Source organism: Nyctibius grandis, chromosome 3 (assembly GCF_013368605.1).
Source record: "Nyctibius grandis isolate bNycGra1 chromosome 3, bNycGra1.pri, whole genome shotgun sequence".
Lineage (NCBI taxonomy): Eukaryota > Metazoa > Chordata > Aves > Nyctibiiformes > Nyctibiidae > Nyctibius > Nyctibius grandis.
Genome location: NC_090660.1, coordinates 43,030,954 through 43,050,554, shown reverse-complemented (window position 1 = coordinate 43,050,554; position 19,601 = coordinate 43,030,954). Strand labels below are relative to the sequence as shown.

At 39.0% G+C, this 19,601-nt stretch overlaps 1 protein-coding gene across 1 annotated transcript in view; it reads left to right on the top strand.

Moving 5' to 3' along the window:
* Positions 1–19,601, top strand: part of LOC137661472 (dynein axonemal heavy chain 5-like) — a 186,717-nt gene that overhangs the window by 29,610 nt on the left and 137,506 nt on the right. The window contains exons 16-29 of the mRNA XM_068397024.1: positions 2,844–3,017; positions 3,111–3,200; positions 3,925–4,080; positions 5,045–5,184; positions 6,777–6,928; positions 10,087–10,294; positions 11,101–11,188; positions 11,304–11,427; positions 11,537–11,700; positions 13,653–13,745; positions 14,915–15,118; positions 16,920–17,000; positions 17,084–17,488; positions 17,646–17,764. Coding sequence (XP_068253125.1) covers positions 2,844–3,017; positions 3,111–3,200; positions 3,925–4,080; positions 5,045–5,184; positions 6,777–6,928; positions 10,087–10,294; positions 11,101–11,188; positions 11,304–11,427; positions 11,537–11,700; positions 13,653–13,745; positions 14,915–15,118; positions 16,920–17,000; positions 17,084–17,488; positions 17,646–17,764 — 2,198 coding nt within the window. The remainder of the gene's footprint in view (positions 1–2,843; positions 3,018–3,110; positions 3,201–3,924; positions 4,081–5,044; positions 5,185–6,776; positions 6,929–10,086; positions 10,295–11,100; positions 11,189–11,303; positions 11,428–11,536; positions 11,701–13,652; positions 13,746–14,914; positions 15,119–16,919; positions 17,001–17,083; positions 17,489–17,645; positions 17,765–19,601) is intronic.

The window sequence follows — 19,601 nt, the reverse complement described above, 5'->3', positions numbered from 1 at the left end:
TACTACAGGCCACCTGATCAGGAAGAGGAAGTAGATGAGGCCTTCTACAGACAGATGGAAGTAGCCTCGTGATCACAGGCCCTAGTTCTCATGGGAGACTTTAATCACCTCGATATTTGCTGGAAAGACAACATAGCTAGGCACCCACAGTCCAGGAGGTTCCTACAGAGCGTTGACAATAACTTTTTGACACAGGTGGTGGAGGAGCCAATGCGGAGAGGTGCACCGCTAGACCTTGTTTTAGCAAATAACGAAGGTCTGGTTGGAGGTGTGAAAGTAGGGAGTAGCCTGGGTTGTAGCAACCACGAGATGGTGGAGTTCAGGATTCTGCGTGGAGGAAGCAGGGCAATAAGTAGGACCACAAGCCTGGACTTCAGGAGAGCTGACTTTGGCCTCTTCAAGGACCTCCTTGGGGGTATCCCATGGGTTAGGGCTCTAGAGGGCATGGGGGTCCATGAGAACTGGTCAATATTCAAACATCACTTCCTCCAAGCTCAAGATCGGTGCATCCCTATGAGTAAGAAATCAAGCAAAGGGGGCAGGAGACCTGCATGGATGAGCAAAGAGCTTCTGACAAAACTGAAATGGAAGAAGGAAGTCTATGGAATGTGGAAAAAGGGACAGGCCACTTGGCAGGAATACAGGAAGGTTGTCAGAGTACGCAGGGAGGCGACAAGGAAGGCCAAGGCCCACTTGGAATTAAATCTGGCAAGGGACATCAAAGACAACAAGAAGGGCTTCTTCAAGTACATCAGCAGCAAAAGGAAGACTAGGGAAAACGTGGGCCCACTGCTGAATGAGGAGGGTGCCCTGGTGACGGAGGATGCAGAGAAGGCGGAGTTACTGAATGCCTTCTTTGCCACAGTCTTTACTACTAAGGCCAGCCCTCAAGAATCCCAGACCCTGGAGGTACAAGAGAAAGTCTGGAGAAAGGAAGACTTTCCCTTGGTTGAGGAGGATCAAGTTAGAGATCACTTAGACAAACTGGACACCCACAAATCTATGGGCCCCAATGGGATGCACCCACGAGCGTTGAGGGAACTGACAGATGTTATTGCCCAGCCACTCTCTATCATCTTTGAAAGGTCATGGAGAACAGGAGAGGTGAGGACTGGAGGAAGGCCAGTGTCACTCCAGTCTTTAAAAAGGGTAAGAAGGAGGACCCAGGAAACTACAGGCTGGTCAGCCTCACCTCCATCCCTGGAAAGGTGATGGAACAGCTCATTCTGGATGTCATCTCTAAGCATATGGAGGAAAAGAAGGTTATCAGGAGGAGTCAACATGGATTCACCAAGGGGAAATCATGCTTGACCAATCTGATGGCCTTCTATGAGGACATGACCAGCTGGGTAGATGAGGGGAGAGCAGTGGATGTTATCTACCTTGACTTCAGCAAGGCTTTTGACACTGTCTCCCATAACATCCTCATAGGAAAGCTCAAGGAGTGTGGCTTAGATGAGTGGACAGTGAGGTGGATTGAGAACTGGCTGAACGACAGAGCCCAGAGGGTTGTGATCATCAGTGCTGAGTCTAGTTGGAGGCCTGTGGCTAGTGGTGTTCCCCAGGGGTCAGTACTGGGCCCGGTCCTGTTTAACTTATTCATTAATGACCTGGATGAAGGAACAGAGTGTACACTCAGCAAATTTGCTGATGACACAAAACTGGGAGGGGTGGCTGATACACCAGAAGGCTGTGCTGCCATTCAGCATAACCTGGACAGGATAGAGAGCTGGGCAGAGAGAACTTCATGAAGTTCAACAAAGGCAAGTGTAGGGTCCTGCGCCTTGGGAGGAATAACCCCATGCCCCCACCAGGTTGGGGGCTGATCTACTGGAGAGCAACTCTGCAGAGAAGGACCGGGGTGTTCTGGCGGACAAGAAGTTCACCATGAGCTAGCAGTGTGCCCTTGTGGCCAGGAAGGCCAATGGTATCCTGGGGTGCATTAGGAAGAGTGTGGCCAACAGGTCAAGGGAGGTTATCCTGCCCCTCTACACTGCCCTGGTGAGGCCACATCTGGAGTACTGTGTCCAGTTCTGGTCTCCCCAGTTCAAGAAAGATAAGGAATTACTGGAGAGAGTCCAGCGAAGGGCTACAAAGATGATCAAAGGACTGGAGCATCTCTGTTATGAGGAGAGGCTGAGAGAGCTGGGTCTGTTCAGCTTGGAGAAGAGAAGACTGAGAGGGGACCTTATCAACACTTACAAATACCTTAGGGGTGGGTGTCAAGAGGAGGGGGCCAGACTCTTCTCAGTGGTGCCCAGTGACAGGACAAAGGGCAATGGGCACAAGCTGAAACATGGGAAGTTCCATCTGAACATGAGGAGGAACTTCTTTACTTTGAGGGTGGCAGAGCACTGGAACAGGCTGCCCGGGGAGGTTGTGGAGTCTCCTTCTCTGGAGATATTCAAAACCCGCCTGGACGCAACCCTGTGCAACATGCTCTAGGTGAACCTGCTTTGGCAGGGCGTTGGACTAGATGATCTCCAGAGGTCCCTTCCAACCCTTAACCATTCTGTGATTCTGTGATTCTGTGTATGTGTTCTAACACAACTATTTGCAGAAACAAAGACTGACGATTTGAGAGCCAGGAAAAAATTAAATATTCCAGTATACTGTAGTGGTAGCAGTTTCTTCATTCATACTATGGTAAATATATTCTATATGGGACAAAATATAGAAGTAAAATTCACTAACTTGTCTGGATGGACTTTTCTATGTTTCTTAGAAAGCAACATACAAACTTACATAACTTACATTCTAAATTAAAAAAAAAACAGTTTATGAACAATGACTTTCTGAACTATTAACATCTTCTGCAGTAAATGCTCCATCCTTCTTTTCAGACAGAACAGATGCTGGGACTTCTGATAAAGCTTGAACAAATAGGAGAAAATCGTATTGATCTTAATGAGAAGTATACCATTGTCCTTCAACAGTATAGCCAAGACCTAGAGTTTGTTCGAAAACTTTACCAGAAGCAGAAAGAAAATCCACCTATACCACGTAATATGCCACCAGTAAGAATGAAATAAATGAGAGAGAAAAAGGACTTTGCTGCTTGACTGTTTTTAAGTTAATGGAAATATAACCTCGTATCTTCTCTGTTTTAGGTAACAGGGAAGATTATGTGGGCTCAGCAGTTATACAGAAAAATTGACCATCCAATGACATTCCTTAAAAAGAAAACCACACTTTTGAAGGTTGGAAATTAGCAGAGGAGGATTTATGCTAAGCTTTCAAGCTTGTTACTGACAGACACGTGATTTATTTTTATACTCCTACACTCACTTTTCTAGCAACTTATATTCAAGCTCATCCAACAGGATAGGTGTTAGTGTTTGCTCCAGGATTTGAATTCCTTTTTGCAGCGTTACTATTCTGCGGCTCAGGACAGTTACTTCCCTTGAGACACTAAGCTGATGACTTAAGTGCTTTTGTCCCTTCTGGGACTTGACTCATTTTAATCCTGATAGTAGCACTGTTGTCCCTGTACCTAAACTTAGAGCCTTCTCTCTGCTATGCTCTGTAATGAAGGGGACTGTGATATTGAACCTCAAACATTAGCCACATTTCATGAAAGAATATTATTTTTATAGCTTTCTCAATGGGGCATCAGTGCCTTGTATAGGTCATAGTATAGACTTGGTTTTATGGGCAAGACTGGGAGGAAAAATCAGGAAAAGAGTTATGTTGTTTAGAAGAGTTAAATACTTCTTAATAATTTAATTCCTAAATCTATTTATCTGTTTCTGAGTCTTACCTTATCTCTAAAATACCATAATTTAAAGCTTTCTATTTGTTTTGTTTTCCTAATGGTGCTGAAGAAAAGCCTAGTGGAGGGCATTTCTACTATGTTAGACTCATCAAACTGTTTAAATGGTGTTTGCTTCCCCCCCCCACCCCCACCCCGTCCCTGAATTGCAGACCCTGGAAATGAAAAAGGTTGTTAAGAGCTACAATCAAATGGCTTCAGTTCTTTTGGAATTTGAACTTATTTATCATAGAGCCTGGTGCAGGTTTGCTGATCAGGCTAGAAATGCTTTGTGTGCTTCCTTACTTGTCAGGCACCCAGAAACCAAGGTAAATATGATTTATTCTTTGTGTTACTGCTGCATTGTTTAGTATTACATATGCTACTTTAATCATATCATGGATAGACAAGCACAGCATTAAAATAACCTTAATAGGGTTAAAAAATGAACTACTCAAATTGGTATATTTTTTTTCCTTTTTGTGTATATTTATGGTACAGACTTCATCATGTCTCTTCTTCATAAGGCTCCTACCTCATTCAAGGCATAAAAGAGGCAGTACCCAGCAAATACATATCTATTATTGACTTATCTACATCTTTTTAGATATTGTTTCATGGTTTATTTTCTATGTTAACCAAAATTTTAGTCAAGGAAGGAATTTTTAATTAGATTATGGTCTTTTCTGTGGTGGTCAATATCACTGTGTTGAGTATATTGCAGTCATTCATTGATTTGCTTGCAAAATTGCTTGCTGAGAGAAAATTTTACCATTCTTCACAGATTATTTTTTCTGCTGTAGTGCAGAGAAATTATGGTTAAAATGTGGCTTTTTTTGAGCTAATGATTCCATAATGGACAACTAGAACGTAGTTTTCAAATCCATTTCGCATCTTAATAGCATTTAGTGCCCTGAAAAGTGTACAGAGATTAACCTTCACAACATTGCTCCCTAGTCTACCAATGGAGAAACTGAGATGAAAAGGCAAATCGGCTTCCACAGAGTGTAGCTGCAGAACTAAAATTAAACTTAAGAAGTCACAGGAGCCAAGTAGTTAGGCCACAGTGAAGGAGTCACAAGAAATTGAAATCAGTGTAAGATATTTGTTGATTAATACTTTGGAAAATCCAGATATTTGTAGAGGAGGATAAAGATCGAGGTATCCATTTTAAAAATCTTCTCTAGTCATCTACATCTTGTGATATAACTGGAACATACAACACTACATGTAACCACCAAACTACTGCCTTATTTTCTATTTCTTCTTTTTCCTCCATACTGCTACATGAAGGAATTACTTGTAAACTTGGACCCAGTGGTCCTGGAAGTACTTTATGAAACAAAATACCTGAAAAAAATGCATTTTGAAGTTCCAGATGTTGTCCTTGTCTTGTGTGCAGATGAAGAACAGATTAAAAGACATCAAATGGAGTGAGTGAACACTTTTTGGATTTGATTCTCATCTGCAAATGGGAATGCCTAGCTTTTAGTCTGTTGCACATGCTTTTGATTTATTATTTCTCTTTGATGGAGTTTAATTGAAATTTAATTGCTTTCCCCTGCATTTCCATAGTAATATTGATAATATGCAATTGTTCCTATCTCCACAAATATCTCATTACTAGAAAACGCCTATATGCTTTTGTTTTGTTACTGAGCAGCTGCTCTGTAAGTAGAGATCCGAGGTACTGCTAAGGCATCTATGCACTATAACATAGGGATGACACTCCAAAATATTACAGTGAACATCAAAAGCTTTTTTTCTGTTAGAAAAACAAGATGGAATTTACCACTTGATTAAGGCACAACCCAAATATTTGTATAGGTAATACATCACCTGTTATAATATGCTCTCTCATGTTGAATATCTGAAATAACTTCTGTTGATTTTAAATAATTTCTTTCTGCTTCTTGTAACAGTCCAGTTCTGTGCTGGAAGAGTTATTTTCTTTCCAGGGATGCTGATTATTAATTCTCTAACTCTCGAAGCAAGGATGATAGGTCTTTAAAAAGTCATCCTTTGTGAGGAGTATTCTTTGGATAGTTTTAAACAGAAGTTGAATTCAACCCCTCCTCCCTTTTTCTATTGCTAAAGCTTTCAGTCTTTGACTCTTATAATATGACATTAATTATCTGTGGAGTGTTTTAGGACAAACTAACCTAACATATCTAATGTGCAAGGCAAACTTTGTGTGCTGCAGTCCTCTAAAAGCAACATCCCTAACTTTTGCCATCCAAGAGAAACAAAAAAGTACAGAAAATGTTTGCAATAAAGAAGAAATCCAAACTTACTTTCTACTATAAAAAAGACTTCAGACTGACTCCCCAAGCAAAGAAGAAATATTCAGAGACTGTAGATTCTTTCTTAAGCAACACTGGAAAACAGTTCTGGATATGTTGCGAATGGGTTATCTCAGTATACGGTTTGTAACAGTGGTATTTAAAGTCATGGTTTTAATCTGACACAGAACACAGGTATTACTTCTTTTTTTCAGCAGTTATTTTAGGAAACCCATTATGTATCTGACTTCTGAGTTGTGTTTGCTTCTAATTCTTGTTTATGCAGCTTCATTGTGTAGCTCCATTTTCATGGAACTATATTGGTAAGTCTTGATTCAGAATTTGGCCTCTTTTTCTTTGGGATTTGGTGTCCTAAGTGGTTTGGATCTAGCTTTTCTTACAAGCATTGTCATTTTGAGCCATGTCTTGTGAGATACGAAGAAGGGAACAAAACTGCCATGTTTTCAGTTTCCTGGTTTTTTTAATTGTAATTAATTTTTCTTGGAAAAAAGTTTCTCTAAATTGATCACAGTCACTTCACTGGAGATACTTATTTCCCCAGTTTGGTTCTGCTGTTAGTGGGGAGAAAGAGGCTTAGTTTGAGGTAGGAAGAGCTGTGAAGAGTTCTTATTTTTAACATGGCATCAGAACTTGCAAATCTTATTAACAGAAAATGTGTCCAAAATTCTGCATGCTTCAAATATCTGAATTAAGCACATTATAAACATGATCATGTCTTTCAGACTCCAGAATCTGTTGATCAATTACAAAGAGTGTCTGAATGGGATCCCTGTTATGTTGAAACCACTGATGAAACCATTCATAGGACAAGTTGAGGATGCCCTTACTCCAGGCCTGATGCATCTGTCATGGAATTCTTTGAACATCAGTAAATGTATGTAGTAGAAGAAGAAGTGGTGAACCGTTGATGCTGCTAGGTGGTACCTGCTAGATATTTCCTTGTCAGTTTTAGGAAGAGCACTCCATCTATATGAGGGGAAAAAAATGCCATGTCCCTCCCGCCTGACTATGGAAGTAAGTCAGACATGAGTAAGGGGAAAATGGTGTGTTTATGTCCTGCTCTGAACTGTGGTGGTCAAGCCAGGGCTGTTTGACAGCTGTCTTTGAACAGCCCTGGTTAAGTCATTTGCTTTACCAGGCATGTCCTTTTTTCCCCTCCGTGGGGATGCCCCTTTACCACTCTTAGTCCTCCCACATAAACAGCCCTCTTCTTTTTACTCTTGTGATAAAGTGGAAGCAAAATCACTGTAGAATCACAGTTTCTTGAATTTTTTCAGAATTTCTTAATCTTACTAAACATTATTGGTCACTGTATTGAAGTGACTTGGTGAGGAGCGCATTGAGAGAATAAGTGCTTTGATGGGAAAAAAATGTAAAAACAATACAATAGTTATCACTTTTTTTTTCTTTTTTTTCTTTTTTTTTTTTTCCCTTAAGAAAGACACTTTCTGGCTCCTCAATCTTGGAAAAATCCTTGAAAAAGGATTGATTTTGTTCCACCCCTCCCTCCGCCTCTCAATTGAGGCATTACAAATTCAGTTGCTGAGAGTACAGTGAAGTCACTAAATTAATTAATTTACAGCTGTTTAACTGAGTAAATGGTTTGTCATATTTGACTGCTATCCATACTGCTGTATTGATGGGAGAATCTGTAGAGCCTTGACTCTGGAGCTTTCTTGCAAAGTTCAGTGAATAACATTGCATCATATTATTACATTTTGTGTTACAGGTCCGTTTTTGAATTGCATGCATTTTCATTTACTGAGCTTAAGCTGTCGCACCACACTTTTAAAATTATCATGCATTTTTACTTCTTTTTCCCCTATTGGTATCTCTCTGAGCTTTTTCCAAGTAAGTGACCACATAATGAAGAAGTTAAGAGCTCTTCTCATGCCTGCATTCTGTTTTTATTTCTCTGTAAAAAATGTGTTTGTGGACTGACCACTTCACTTTAGGTAGATAATTATAGCCTGACTGCTACAAAAATGGGAGACAAGAGAATGGACATGGGGTGCTTTAATAATATCTCTTATCTCTTCTATAGAAAAATCTTCATAGCTTATGTGAATATCCTGAAAGTGATATGTCTACAGGGTTGAAATTAGTAAGAGATATATAGTATTTGGAGATTTCTGACCAAACCTTAATCTTTTCTAAGAAAACTTTTTTATAATCCCCAATTATGCATTGAGCTTTTTCCACACAAACAGAAAGATACAACATTATCCCTATCAAATACAGCATAAAATTGATTAACTGTTATAAAAGCATCATTGAAATGGACATATATAAAACGATTAGCAACAATTTTATGTTACAGTTGCATGAGAAAACAATAGCTCATGCTTGTAAATCAGTTTTCAGTTGAGGTAGGCTGATGTTAGGTTCTCACTTTTCTTCTTCAAAATGAAAAGCAGAGAGATAAACAGGAACAGAGGCAGCCTAGATCTGAAAGTGTAATGGGGCATGAGTTTGTGCAGCTGTTCATTTGTGATTCTGTCATGTGGCGCTGGTTCATGGGGCTCTGACCAGTGCTTAAGGCAGGGCTGGTCACCTTTTAGTTTTGCTTGACCTTTGCCTGACCAGAGACCAAAAAACCAATGGGAAGTGTTTTTTTATGTTTGCTTTATACCTCTAAAATGAATTTTGCGTTTGTTTTGCATAGTTTAGTAGCATGTCATAAGGAAGGTCTTTACAATATTGTGTATTTATTTATTTATTCATTTAGGATCTCTCTGCACTATGTTAATTATCTGAATAGCTATAATTCAGGTTTTCATTGTTCTTTGGGTCAGCATTTGCTCTGGTGGAAACTGACATTTTTTGACAAGATAGAGGTTATGCAGCAAGAGTATCTGGGCTACCTCCTGTTTCCTGCTGCTGCAGCTGAAATGGAATCACCTCTAAAAAGGAATGCTTTTCTTCAGTGTATGCATCATATCTTTTTGAAGATATGCAATGTCTAACATGCCCAGAATGTATGTTGGATGCTTTCAAATTAGCCATTGGTTCAGTGTATACAAAACAACTCTGACCTGCCAGCAGTGTGCTGAACTCTCACTATGCATAAACTTAATGTCTTAAGTGCCTTATTTCCATCTAATATGTAGAAGTATGGGGGCTCATCATTGCCTTCTAGACTAAAACTCAGGAGACAAGGTGAAAAGCTGGATTTAGGACTACCTAAGCTAAGGAATTGGTTGGATTATTTGTCAGTTTTAGTCAATAAAACAGACAAGCTCCATCATTAACTTCCTAATAGGAATAAATGATGTTTTCCACTTAAAGCATCAGCAGTTGGACACCACTATTACACTGCCATGTCTTAGATATCATAGTGATTTCTTTCTACATATAGTGAGAGAGAGTGTTGGTGATTCAAATTATACTGTCTGGTAGTAACAAATACAAAGACAAAGGGTGTCAAGTGACATATTTCTTTCTTTTTTTGCAATGAAAAGTATGAAAGACAGGGAAATAATTTATCCAGTCTATTCAGAAACAGTTGTTTTTACCTTTAGTTTAATAAACACATCTGTTAAAGCACTCAGTTTATCTCTTTCCAAAGTTAATTAGGTCGTATGCACGAAAGAAGAATTCTAGTGGTTTAACCAGTATGTAGTCTTGGCTGGGGAATTTTAGCCATTGAATTTATAAGTCAATTACAATTATAAAAGTACTGGATTTCACATGTATGCATATAGGAGGTCCAAAATAATTTTTGGACTGTTGCTTTCCATTGTATTTTGTTGATCCTTTTCATTACAATGTTCTTTAATACAAAAAAGAAGAGATATTTTGAAGGCTATTGTACTATTTATTATAAAATGGTTTCATTTAAAAATTCCAAAGTACAGCAAGTCTATCATGTTTCTGTTTCAGGCCTTAATTGCATATTTCATTGCCATTAAATCCTCATTTTATTGTAATATGTGGGGTGGGGGGCAGTGGGAAGGGGTAGAGGATGGGGACATGAGATTTAAGAGGTTTATATTTTGCATGATTTGTTTTCATTTTGTTTTCCTTGCTTAGTTATTGAGACTGTTTACAGTACCCTGAGGGAGTTGGACTATGTAGTCAAAGAAGCGGCTGATACCCTGGAATGCAGAATTGAAAGAATTCTGGAGGATATGTCAAACACTGCTCTGATAATTTTGCCAGAAGATGAACCTATAGATGTACTTTCTTTCCTGGAACAGATAGAAAAGTTTGCTATCTCTACTGCTCACAGACTGTCTCAGTAGGTTTATTAATTGCACAGATTTGAAGGCCATATTTGGGAGGGATTATTTACGTTTTACTTTTTCATGCATAGAGAGTTTACTTTTAACATTTTATTGTAACAGAGTACTAGTCTAAAGCAAAATGATAGTCTCAGGATGCAGGGGAGAAACTCCCAAGTATCTTGATGACAGCAGACACAAAATTTCATCTGTAGTGTTTAGCATTTCATATTTTTCTTCTTACGGCATTCTAATCAGTAGCAAGACAAATGAAGATGGATAAGACTTGAAATCTCATCCCCATGTTAATTGCTTGCTTCTTAATGCTAGCTAGCTAATAGAAGACTTCCAGTTCTCCCAGTGCTGCAAATTTTTTGGCCTATGCTTGTTTTCCAGGTTATAGCAGGGTAGTTTTTCAGTTCTTCTCCAAAAAGATATCTATGCTCATTGCGCAAAATGAGATACCTTCTATTTTTTCTTTTACTAATTCTGATTTCACAGATTATCTTACTGCATCATCATGATAAGCCTGTTTTATTATCTATAGCTGGAAAATATTTTTTTTTCCTTTACTTATTATGAAGTCCAGTTGAGTTAGATATAAAAGAGTCTGACAAATGGGTTTCCTTGTAGCCTGCATATCTTAATGTCTTACATTCTCTGTATGCCCAAGCAATATGAACAAACTGAAAAGTATAAGGGCATTTTCCTGCACATACAATTCTTCACATTGCAGTAGGACTGGGGGTATGTGCCTCGAAAATAGCAAAGGGTATTCCTTATGTTTGATTCCCTGTGGGTGACTGTAAGGTTGTTTTTGTAGACAGAGTCAGCAAGTGGAATGCTCTGTGTATGAACTGGTAGATATTCTTAAGCACAGGCTGAAAGCAGATGCCGGAAAAAGTCTGGAGGTAAGAACTCTACAGTGTAAAAGGTAACCTTTATAACCTGGTCAGATACTTGATATTTCACTTATGTGCTGGATAATATGGTTATTTTCCTAAGAATTTCCCTTTCACTCTTCAGGATTCATATGCCTGTACACATTTCGACACGAAACAGAAAACACGCTGCCAAGAATGCCTCTCCTGTAGTTACTATAATCTGATAGGACAGCTTTGTCAGAAAAATACTGACTCTTTAGTCAGATGTGAGTCTGCCTTTTTCAGATACGTTTAATTTTTTAATATAACTTTAAGATTTTTTTCCCCAAGCTTATTGTGGTAAAAAATATAACCTCAAATATCATATTTATTTAGGCACGAAGATTTCTCTAGAGTCCTTAAGACATCGATTGCGTATTGTTGACTCTAGGTATCAGATGACCAAGTTTGTAGAGACACAGAGGGTTCCTTTGTTCAAAGCTGAAATTCAACTGGCTATTCCAAATGTTGTCTTGAGACCAAGTCTTGAAGATATTCAGGTAACAAAATAATTGCACATCTCAGTCATTTATGGTAAAACATTTATAAATGCATTGTTTTAAAACAACATGTGCAAGTTTAATCTGGTATAAGAACTAAAAGGAAGGGAAAAAAAGATTAAAAGTTACTTGAGTTCGTGACATCACTGGGTGCTAAGGACATGAAACCACCGATCAGGTTTGTTACACAGGCCAGTAGAAGGAACCGGAGTTTTCCTAAAAGCTCAGTAACTCACATTCACAAACCTCTGCTTAGAGGCAAACATTTCAAAGTGAATACAAAAATATAAATTAATGACATTGACACAGCCTGTGATTGGGCTTCCTGGTCTCCTTAAACTCTTTCAGAGTATGAAGCAATATTATCAGTTTAAAGTATCATTTATATATCAGCATTCAGCAGTAGTGAAATGTAAAGAAAAATATTACCAGCCTGAAGCCCTAAACTATGAAAAAAATTGAACACTCATTTAAGCTTATACTAATTCAGCAAAATTCTTACACACATACAATCTCCTATGATTATTATTCACAAGGCATTAGTTGTTTATAGTCTTGATTTGTCGACTTTTCATTTAACCTTGTCACTGTCAAAATCAGTAGTTGAATTATTTCTCAGATTTCATTTGCAGCCTTCATGGTTTTGTCAGTAAGAAATCAGACCACAAAGTGTAATTCTAAAATACCATAGATAGAAGAAGTTATATAATAATTTATATAGCTGCCTGCATAGATTATAGACTATACCATCACAAATTCAGACAAATGTATTCAGGCATTCTGATGTAAATGTGAAAACTATTGCGAACCTCATGAAATTCAGCAAGGCCAAGTGCAAAGTCCTGAATGTGGGTCGGGGCAATCCCAAGCACAAATACAGGCTGGGCGGAGAATGGATTGAGAGCAGCCCTGAGGAGAAGGACTTGGGAGTGATTGTTGACGAAAACCTCAACATGAGCCGACAGTGTGCACTTGCAGCCCAGAAGGCCAACTGTATTCTGGGCTGCATCAAAAGCAGCGTGGCCAGCAGGTTGAGGGAGGTGATTCTGCCCCTTTACTCCGCTCTTGTGAGACCCCACCTGGAGTACTGCGTCCAGCTCTGGGGCCCCCAACATAAGAAGGACATGGAGCTGTTGGAGCAAGTCCAGAGGAGGGCCACAAAGATGATCAGAGGGCTGGAGCACCTCTCCTATGAAGACAAGCTGAGAGAGTTGGGGCTGTTCAGCCTGGAGAAGAGAAGGCTCCAGGGAGACCTCAAAGCAGCCTTCCAGTACCTGAATGGGGTCTACAGGAAAGCGGGAGAGGGGTTTTTTACAAGGGCATGTAGTGGCAGGATGAGGGGGAATGGCTTTAAACTGAAAGAGGGTAGATTTAGATTAGATATTAGGAAGAAATTCTTTCCTGTGAGGATGGTGAGACATTGGAACAGGTTGCCCAGAGAAGTTGTGGATGCCCTCTCCCTGGCAGTGTTTAACGCCAGGTTGGATGAGGCTTTGAGCAACCTGGTCTAGTGGAAGGTATCCCTGCCTGTGTCAGGGGGGTTGGGACTAGATGATCTTTAAGGTCCCTTCCAACCCAAACCATTCTATGATTCTATGATTCTATGATTATTATTAATAATAAATAACTATGTTTAAAACCAGTTTAAGGGGAAATAGTACTATAAATAAGTTATGATCCCCAGTGATTCATGATTACTGTTCATAAAGGTCTTTTGTGTTCTTGTTTGAAAAACACATAAACATAGGACTGTGATAAAGCTTTATGGAGTACTCTTTCCCCTTACAAAATGTATTTTGGGTAATCCTACTTCATGCTTATTAGAATATCTCCTGTAAAGACAGAGGTATAATTTTTCCATTTTGGTATTGTCTGGAGGATCCTTTTTTTTTTCTCCTCTTGTTTGTCATAATTGCTCTGTGTGCTCAGGATGAATGTTTTGTTGTTTTCAGAATGCTGTAAACAAAGCAGTACATATCATATTATCAATAGCCAAAGATATCCCCCTGTGGAAATTTGCTTACTTACATCATAAACAGCATCAGGTAAGTATTTTATTTTGATTGTTTTAAAAATTTAGTATTTTGGTTAACTTTTCTTAATCTTGTAAGAATATATTCTGTACCAATACTTTGACCTGTAATCTGGTGGATCTTTCTGTTAAGTGAAAACCTAGTTTTTAATCTCTATACCAAGTAATTGAACATAAGAGTAATAATTCATAAACCTTATGTTTGGTGGTTTCTAATATTAAAATCAAAGGTTGCTTTAAAAGATCTTTTAAATACACTGTTCAAATATGATGATGATAGTGTAGATAATGTGTGGAAACTAATATCATCCATGGGTACTACTAGCTGAGTATAAATTATTATCAGTCTTTCCAGGCAAAAACTATATTTTAAGTTAAACTTTCAGGCTGCATACAGTACCTATAATGCTACAGTAAATACAATATAAATATTTTAACTGGCATTAAAATGAGCCCCAAAACCTTCGGAAGGTCTGAGGTTTAGATAGAAACTGAAATTTGTTGAAGTACAGAAATGCACAGGAATGGTAATCAACTGGCCTTAATTCTCTCCTCTGGTAATGAAATACAGATCTATGTAGATCTGTGCTGACAAGTGTCTTTGTAAAAATATCTTCCTATTTTGCCAACCTGACATGAAAAACAGATCAGCTCATTTCAATGAAAAAATCCCATTCAATTCCTGCAAATTAATAATAATAAAAAAACAAACTAGGAGAGAGTGGGTTGAATTCATCTTCGTCAAGCAGAATTTTTTGCTTATTTCCAAGCAGCCAACCCTCCACTGCCTCCAGGACTTTTTTTTTGGCCAAGAATGGGTATAGATTATAGTTCTACACTAAAGAAAGCAGGAAGACCTGAGCAGTTGTGTAGGAGCAGGAAACAGCACAGTTGTATATTACACATATTTGACAGATGTTATTCAGAGATGATTAATATAGAGCTCCACATGGCAGTTTTTTATAAAATCAGCTTTAACACTGGAACTATAGTTCTGTAAAAATCCAAGCTAATAACAGGGAGTTTCCTTGTGGATGCTTTCTCTGCACTTTCTATCTGTTCTTAGAAGTACTTATTGTGTGTGCATTATTGAGCATTCCATAATGTAAAAACCAAAACCAAAACCAAAACAAAGCAAACAAACTACTGGACATATGTTTTTTCTTGTTTAATTTATGCCAGATTGAACAAGCTGTTGCTGTAGAGCTAGGTGATGAGAGCAAACTCACCAGGATGGTGGCACTGAAACCTTTAGACAAGCAGATCATCGAGCATAAGGATGTAAACAAAGTGGTGATCCAACTAAATACAATTGTTGTATCTCTTAAAACTGAAGCACTGGATCTTCTGAACAGCTTTTCTGAATTTTCAGGCATCTGGAACAAGGTTAAATACATATTTAATAAAATATGTTGCTATATTGTGAAATCTTCTAAATAAACTGTTTTGCATTGTGTAAGGAGACTGTGTGCTCACTAGGAAGCATTGGTTTCATGGTAGAATCTGTATACCCATAATACCTCCTCTGTCTACTCTTGTGTTGACCCGAACTTGTCATTCTTTACCAATTAAACTATCTAAGGACGAAAGCAGAAGAACAAAAAAGAATGTTGGAGCATAAACAAGCTTATGCTCTCATATGCTTATGCATCTTTCTCATGGCATCTTGTCTGCATAGGTGATGAATAATTTAGCAGAATCTCTGAGAAATTGCAGACTACAAAACTACTCCTGAATATTAAACTGACTAGTTCTTCTTCAGCAACCACTGCTGAAAGCAGCTTTTCTATTTCTTAACAAAAATGATAAACTATATCTAGGAAATCCTTCCAGTAATAAGGATTCCAAAGCAAAAGAGAATCTGGGCTGAGGAGTGTTTTGGCAGGAGATGTTTCATGACATCTTGTGTACATTCTGACTAGTGAAATTCAACTTTGTGTGGATGGACAAGTACTGCTCTTGCCCATCAAATGTGTTTTAGTCAGGCTGAGAAACAAGCAATCAAAACAGGAGTAATCTTATCTTTGTAACTGCTCACTATTTTTACCTTCCCCTTCCTAAACCAACTCATGTGACCACATTCCCACAGCTGACTCTTTTGTAATTAGAGTTCAGGCTAAGACAGGGCGTTTTCACCTCTTCATGTCTTCTGGGGTTCCAAATCTTAATGCTTAGTTACCTCAGTTTTTGGAGACACTGTTTGAGCTAACCACATGTTGATGGTATGTCATTTCACAATCAGATTGGATGATGCAGTAGCACAATAATGTTTCCTTTTTACTAAAATCTTCTAAAATAGTCAATTAATCTGCTCCTTAACCTTAAAATTCCTCAGGAGTTGTCACTCTTTCCCCCAAATCTCTGTGGGACCACTGGGAACTGTCACTGGTAACTCATTATTGGCCAAAGAAGCCATAACAGCTTCTCAGGGACCTCACGGTGCAGACTGTAGATAAACATCATTGAGCTGGGTGAAGATCATTTGTCTAACTGAACTGAGAATCTAACACATTTATTGAGCTGGTGACACCGAAGTTCTCACCTCTGCAGAGACTGGCCTACCTTATGAAAAGTAAGGATGCTCAGTGCTCTGTTCACTTTAAACAAGCTTCAACAAGCTAAATACTCCCTCTTCCCTTAGATCCATCCTTCCCTGCCAAACTGTGCTTGCTCCAAATGGCCAGGCCGCTTGTAGCTAGAAACTGCAGTTAAATACACTGTTTCAGGAAGAGTGAAGATGGCTGAGTACAATCGCTACCGTTTAAATATCTGTTAGAGGATGTGGGCTGCTTTTGGGGGTTTGCAGACAGAAGGGGGACTGGGAAGGAAGTATTGCCAGCAAAGTTTTAGCAGTGTCCTGGTTTGGCCTAAACCAGGCCGATTTTCCTTTCAGTGCAGCAGCTACGTTGTAAATTTCATAGTAATATTTGGATGGATAAGGGATATCCTGATATGTGTCAGGTTTTGAGTTACAGATAGATTTCAAGTGCTTTAAAAGAGTACTGTACAAAGAGTAAGAGCCAGGAAAAGCAGTTCATGTGAAATAATTTAATCTTAATGCACATATCTTAAGCTTTTTTAGAGAATGATCATTTGTGTTTGCACAGTACATTGGGCAGCTGGGTCTGCCATAGGTTATTGTAGTACCAATGCTAAATAATAATTAAAATAAACTTATTTTATATAGGATCCAGAGGAAAAAGTGAGGGAATTTATAGATACTAAACCAACAATGGCTGAATTCCAAACTCAAATCAGATACTTTTCTGTAAGTATTAGGTCTTTAATAAAAATGAACTGTTCAGAGAAATTGTAGTGAAATTAAAAGCGTATCACTTGTGTTTGTCTTAGCAATTAGAAATGCAAATCAGAGAGCTGCCAAATCACTGTGTACTGGAATCAGTGGATATAGCAACAGAGTCATTGAAAATAGCCTTAATTCAGGAGTGCCGCTCAAGACAAAGAACATTTGGATTAGCTTTGAATAAAAAGTCTGCCAGAGACATGGATGAAATTTATTCATTCATTGAAAATCTTAGCAAGAGATTAAGCAGACCTATCCACGACCTTGACGATGTACGGGAAGCAATGGAAGCACTAAAGGAAATTCGAGAGAATGAGATTAAAATTGACATGACAGTTGGACCTATAGACGAATCTTATTCTGTGCTTCATAAATACAATCTGCTCTTTCAAGATGGAAACACAGAAAGAGTTGATGGATTGGCTTATGCCTGGAAGAACCTAAACACACAGGTATCATAGCTGTATTATTTCTCAAATCGTATATATAGCAAAGTTATTGTCAGCCTTTTAAATGATGAAATGCTAGAACAAAACTATTTTCTTACTTAAAACTGGGCTTTTTTTCATACTTCTTTTATGCCTCTTTTACCCCTTTATCTGCATGTAGGCACTGCAGGTGGAGGACTTGCTCCTGAAGGTACAGCCAGACATGAAAACAGATTTATTGAGTGGTGTTCAAAAATTCCAGATTGATACTGCAGAATTTTGCAAAGATTATGATGAAAAGTAGGTGACCTGTGGTGCAATACAACTACGCTTCATTAGTGATTGTTCAAAAATGGTGTATCTAATGGGCTTCGGAAAATAAACACAGCACAGCCTCAATGTGTATATAACAGCTGATAAAAAAAGCCTAATTTCAGAATAAAATAAGATGGACAGATACTCTTACTGTCACAGATTCATTCCCATGATTTTGATGCTGGAGTCGGTGAAATTCCAGAAGAGTTAATAGGTCGGGAAAAAAAAAAATTCTTAATCCAGATCCAAATGTGAAGTTTTTTGGGGGTTCTAAACTCAACAAAGCACTTAAGCAGATATTTAATATTAAGTATACAAGTAGTTTCTTGGATGTGAGTGGAGATTCCAGTTCTGGATATTTCTAAGTTCACTGAGTCTTAGTCTTTCTTCTAAGCTTACTTTGGCTTTTTTTTCAATGTAAATTGTGGGGTATGTGTGCTTCATTGGACACTTCTACATTAGCAATGAAGAAAGACCAGAATTTGGCTTGCTGTGATCTGTAATGATTCTAGGACAATACATGCGCAGTGTGTGCTTTTTGGCAATGAAGTTCATGTCAGCAGCTGACCCTAGGCATGCACTGCACACCTATAGCCCGTGGGCAGTGTGAAGCAGCTTTATGTACAGCTTCTGCAGGCTGCCTTGCTGTTATGAACAGAATTCAGTGCACACATAGAGTACACACTCCTGGAGGGCCTTGGAGAATATATATTCTTCTTCTAGGGCAGACACTTTTGCATTGGTGTTACAAGCAGGGTGGTCTAAATGATAACCTGGTGTTTGGCTTCAACCTTGGCTTCACCAGGAGTGAAACTTCTTGAAGGCACACTAGCAGTGCATTTGAGTGCAAGCTTCAAGACTGCAACTAGAGACACAAGGTGAATTTGCACCTAAAAGGAACCTGCTAGAGCATCAAGTTGCTAATGTGGATGCATGCATAGTGCTGCCTGCAGTTCTGCTCTTTGAGTTATCCAGAGGAATACCCTGTGTCTGCCACCAGTTGTAGGGACCGTGAGAACATCCCCCATCCTGGAGGTTCAGCTGCCTGGGCTCAGGGCCAACTTACAGCTAGTGCATCTTACAGCTAGCTCCAGCTCTATCATGGCCACATCTGTGCCTGGCCATGGACCCTACTGAGCTGAACCTGGATCCCACAGACTCACTTCTCAACCTGATCTCAGAACAGCCTGGTAACCACTGGACTGTGTGTCATCCTGGTTACCTTCAGTAGACCTGCTCCTGACCCTGACTTGCTGACTCACCTTCCATGTGTGACCTTGGTCCTGTGTAATTATTGTGGACTTGTCTAAAGATCTGGACTCTCATTTGAAGCTGACTACCATCCCCAGGTCTGCCCTGCTCTTCTTGCACAGGTACTATGGAACCAGGCCAAGGCTGCCTCTGCTGACCATGTTACTGCTTTCATCTCCTAGTTCCATTTTCCTTGCCAAGCAGCCAGCCTGCACTGCTCTCTGGTGCCCATATGCCTGTGTGTCTTTTTAGAAAGAACCATGGCACAAAAGAAGATGACATACTTACAGTTCTCATCCCAAAATATTATGATGCAGCCAAGAAGTGGGCCCAGGCGTGAGAGCTGGGGACTACACCCCATACCCCAGCTGAGATGTACTCATTAGGACAAAAACATGTTTTTTCTGTTATTTCTCTGAGTGCTTAATTATGATTCTAGCACCCAGCTAGAACAGTTTTCACCCCTGGTTTATATACCTGCTGTCTTTTTAACTTTTTAAGAATATAAATGAAAATATTCATTAAGATGTATTTTACAGAAGAAATGGAAAATAACAAAGACAAAACATTT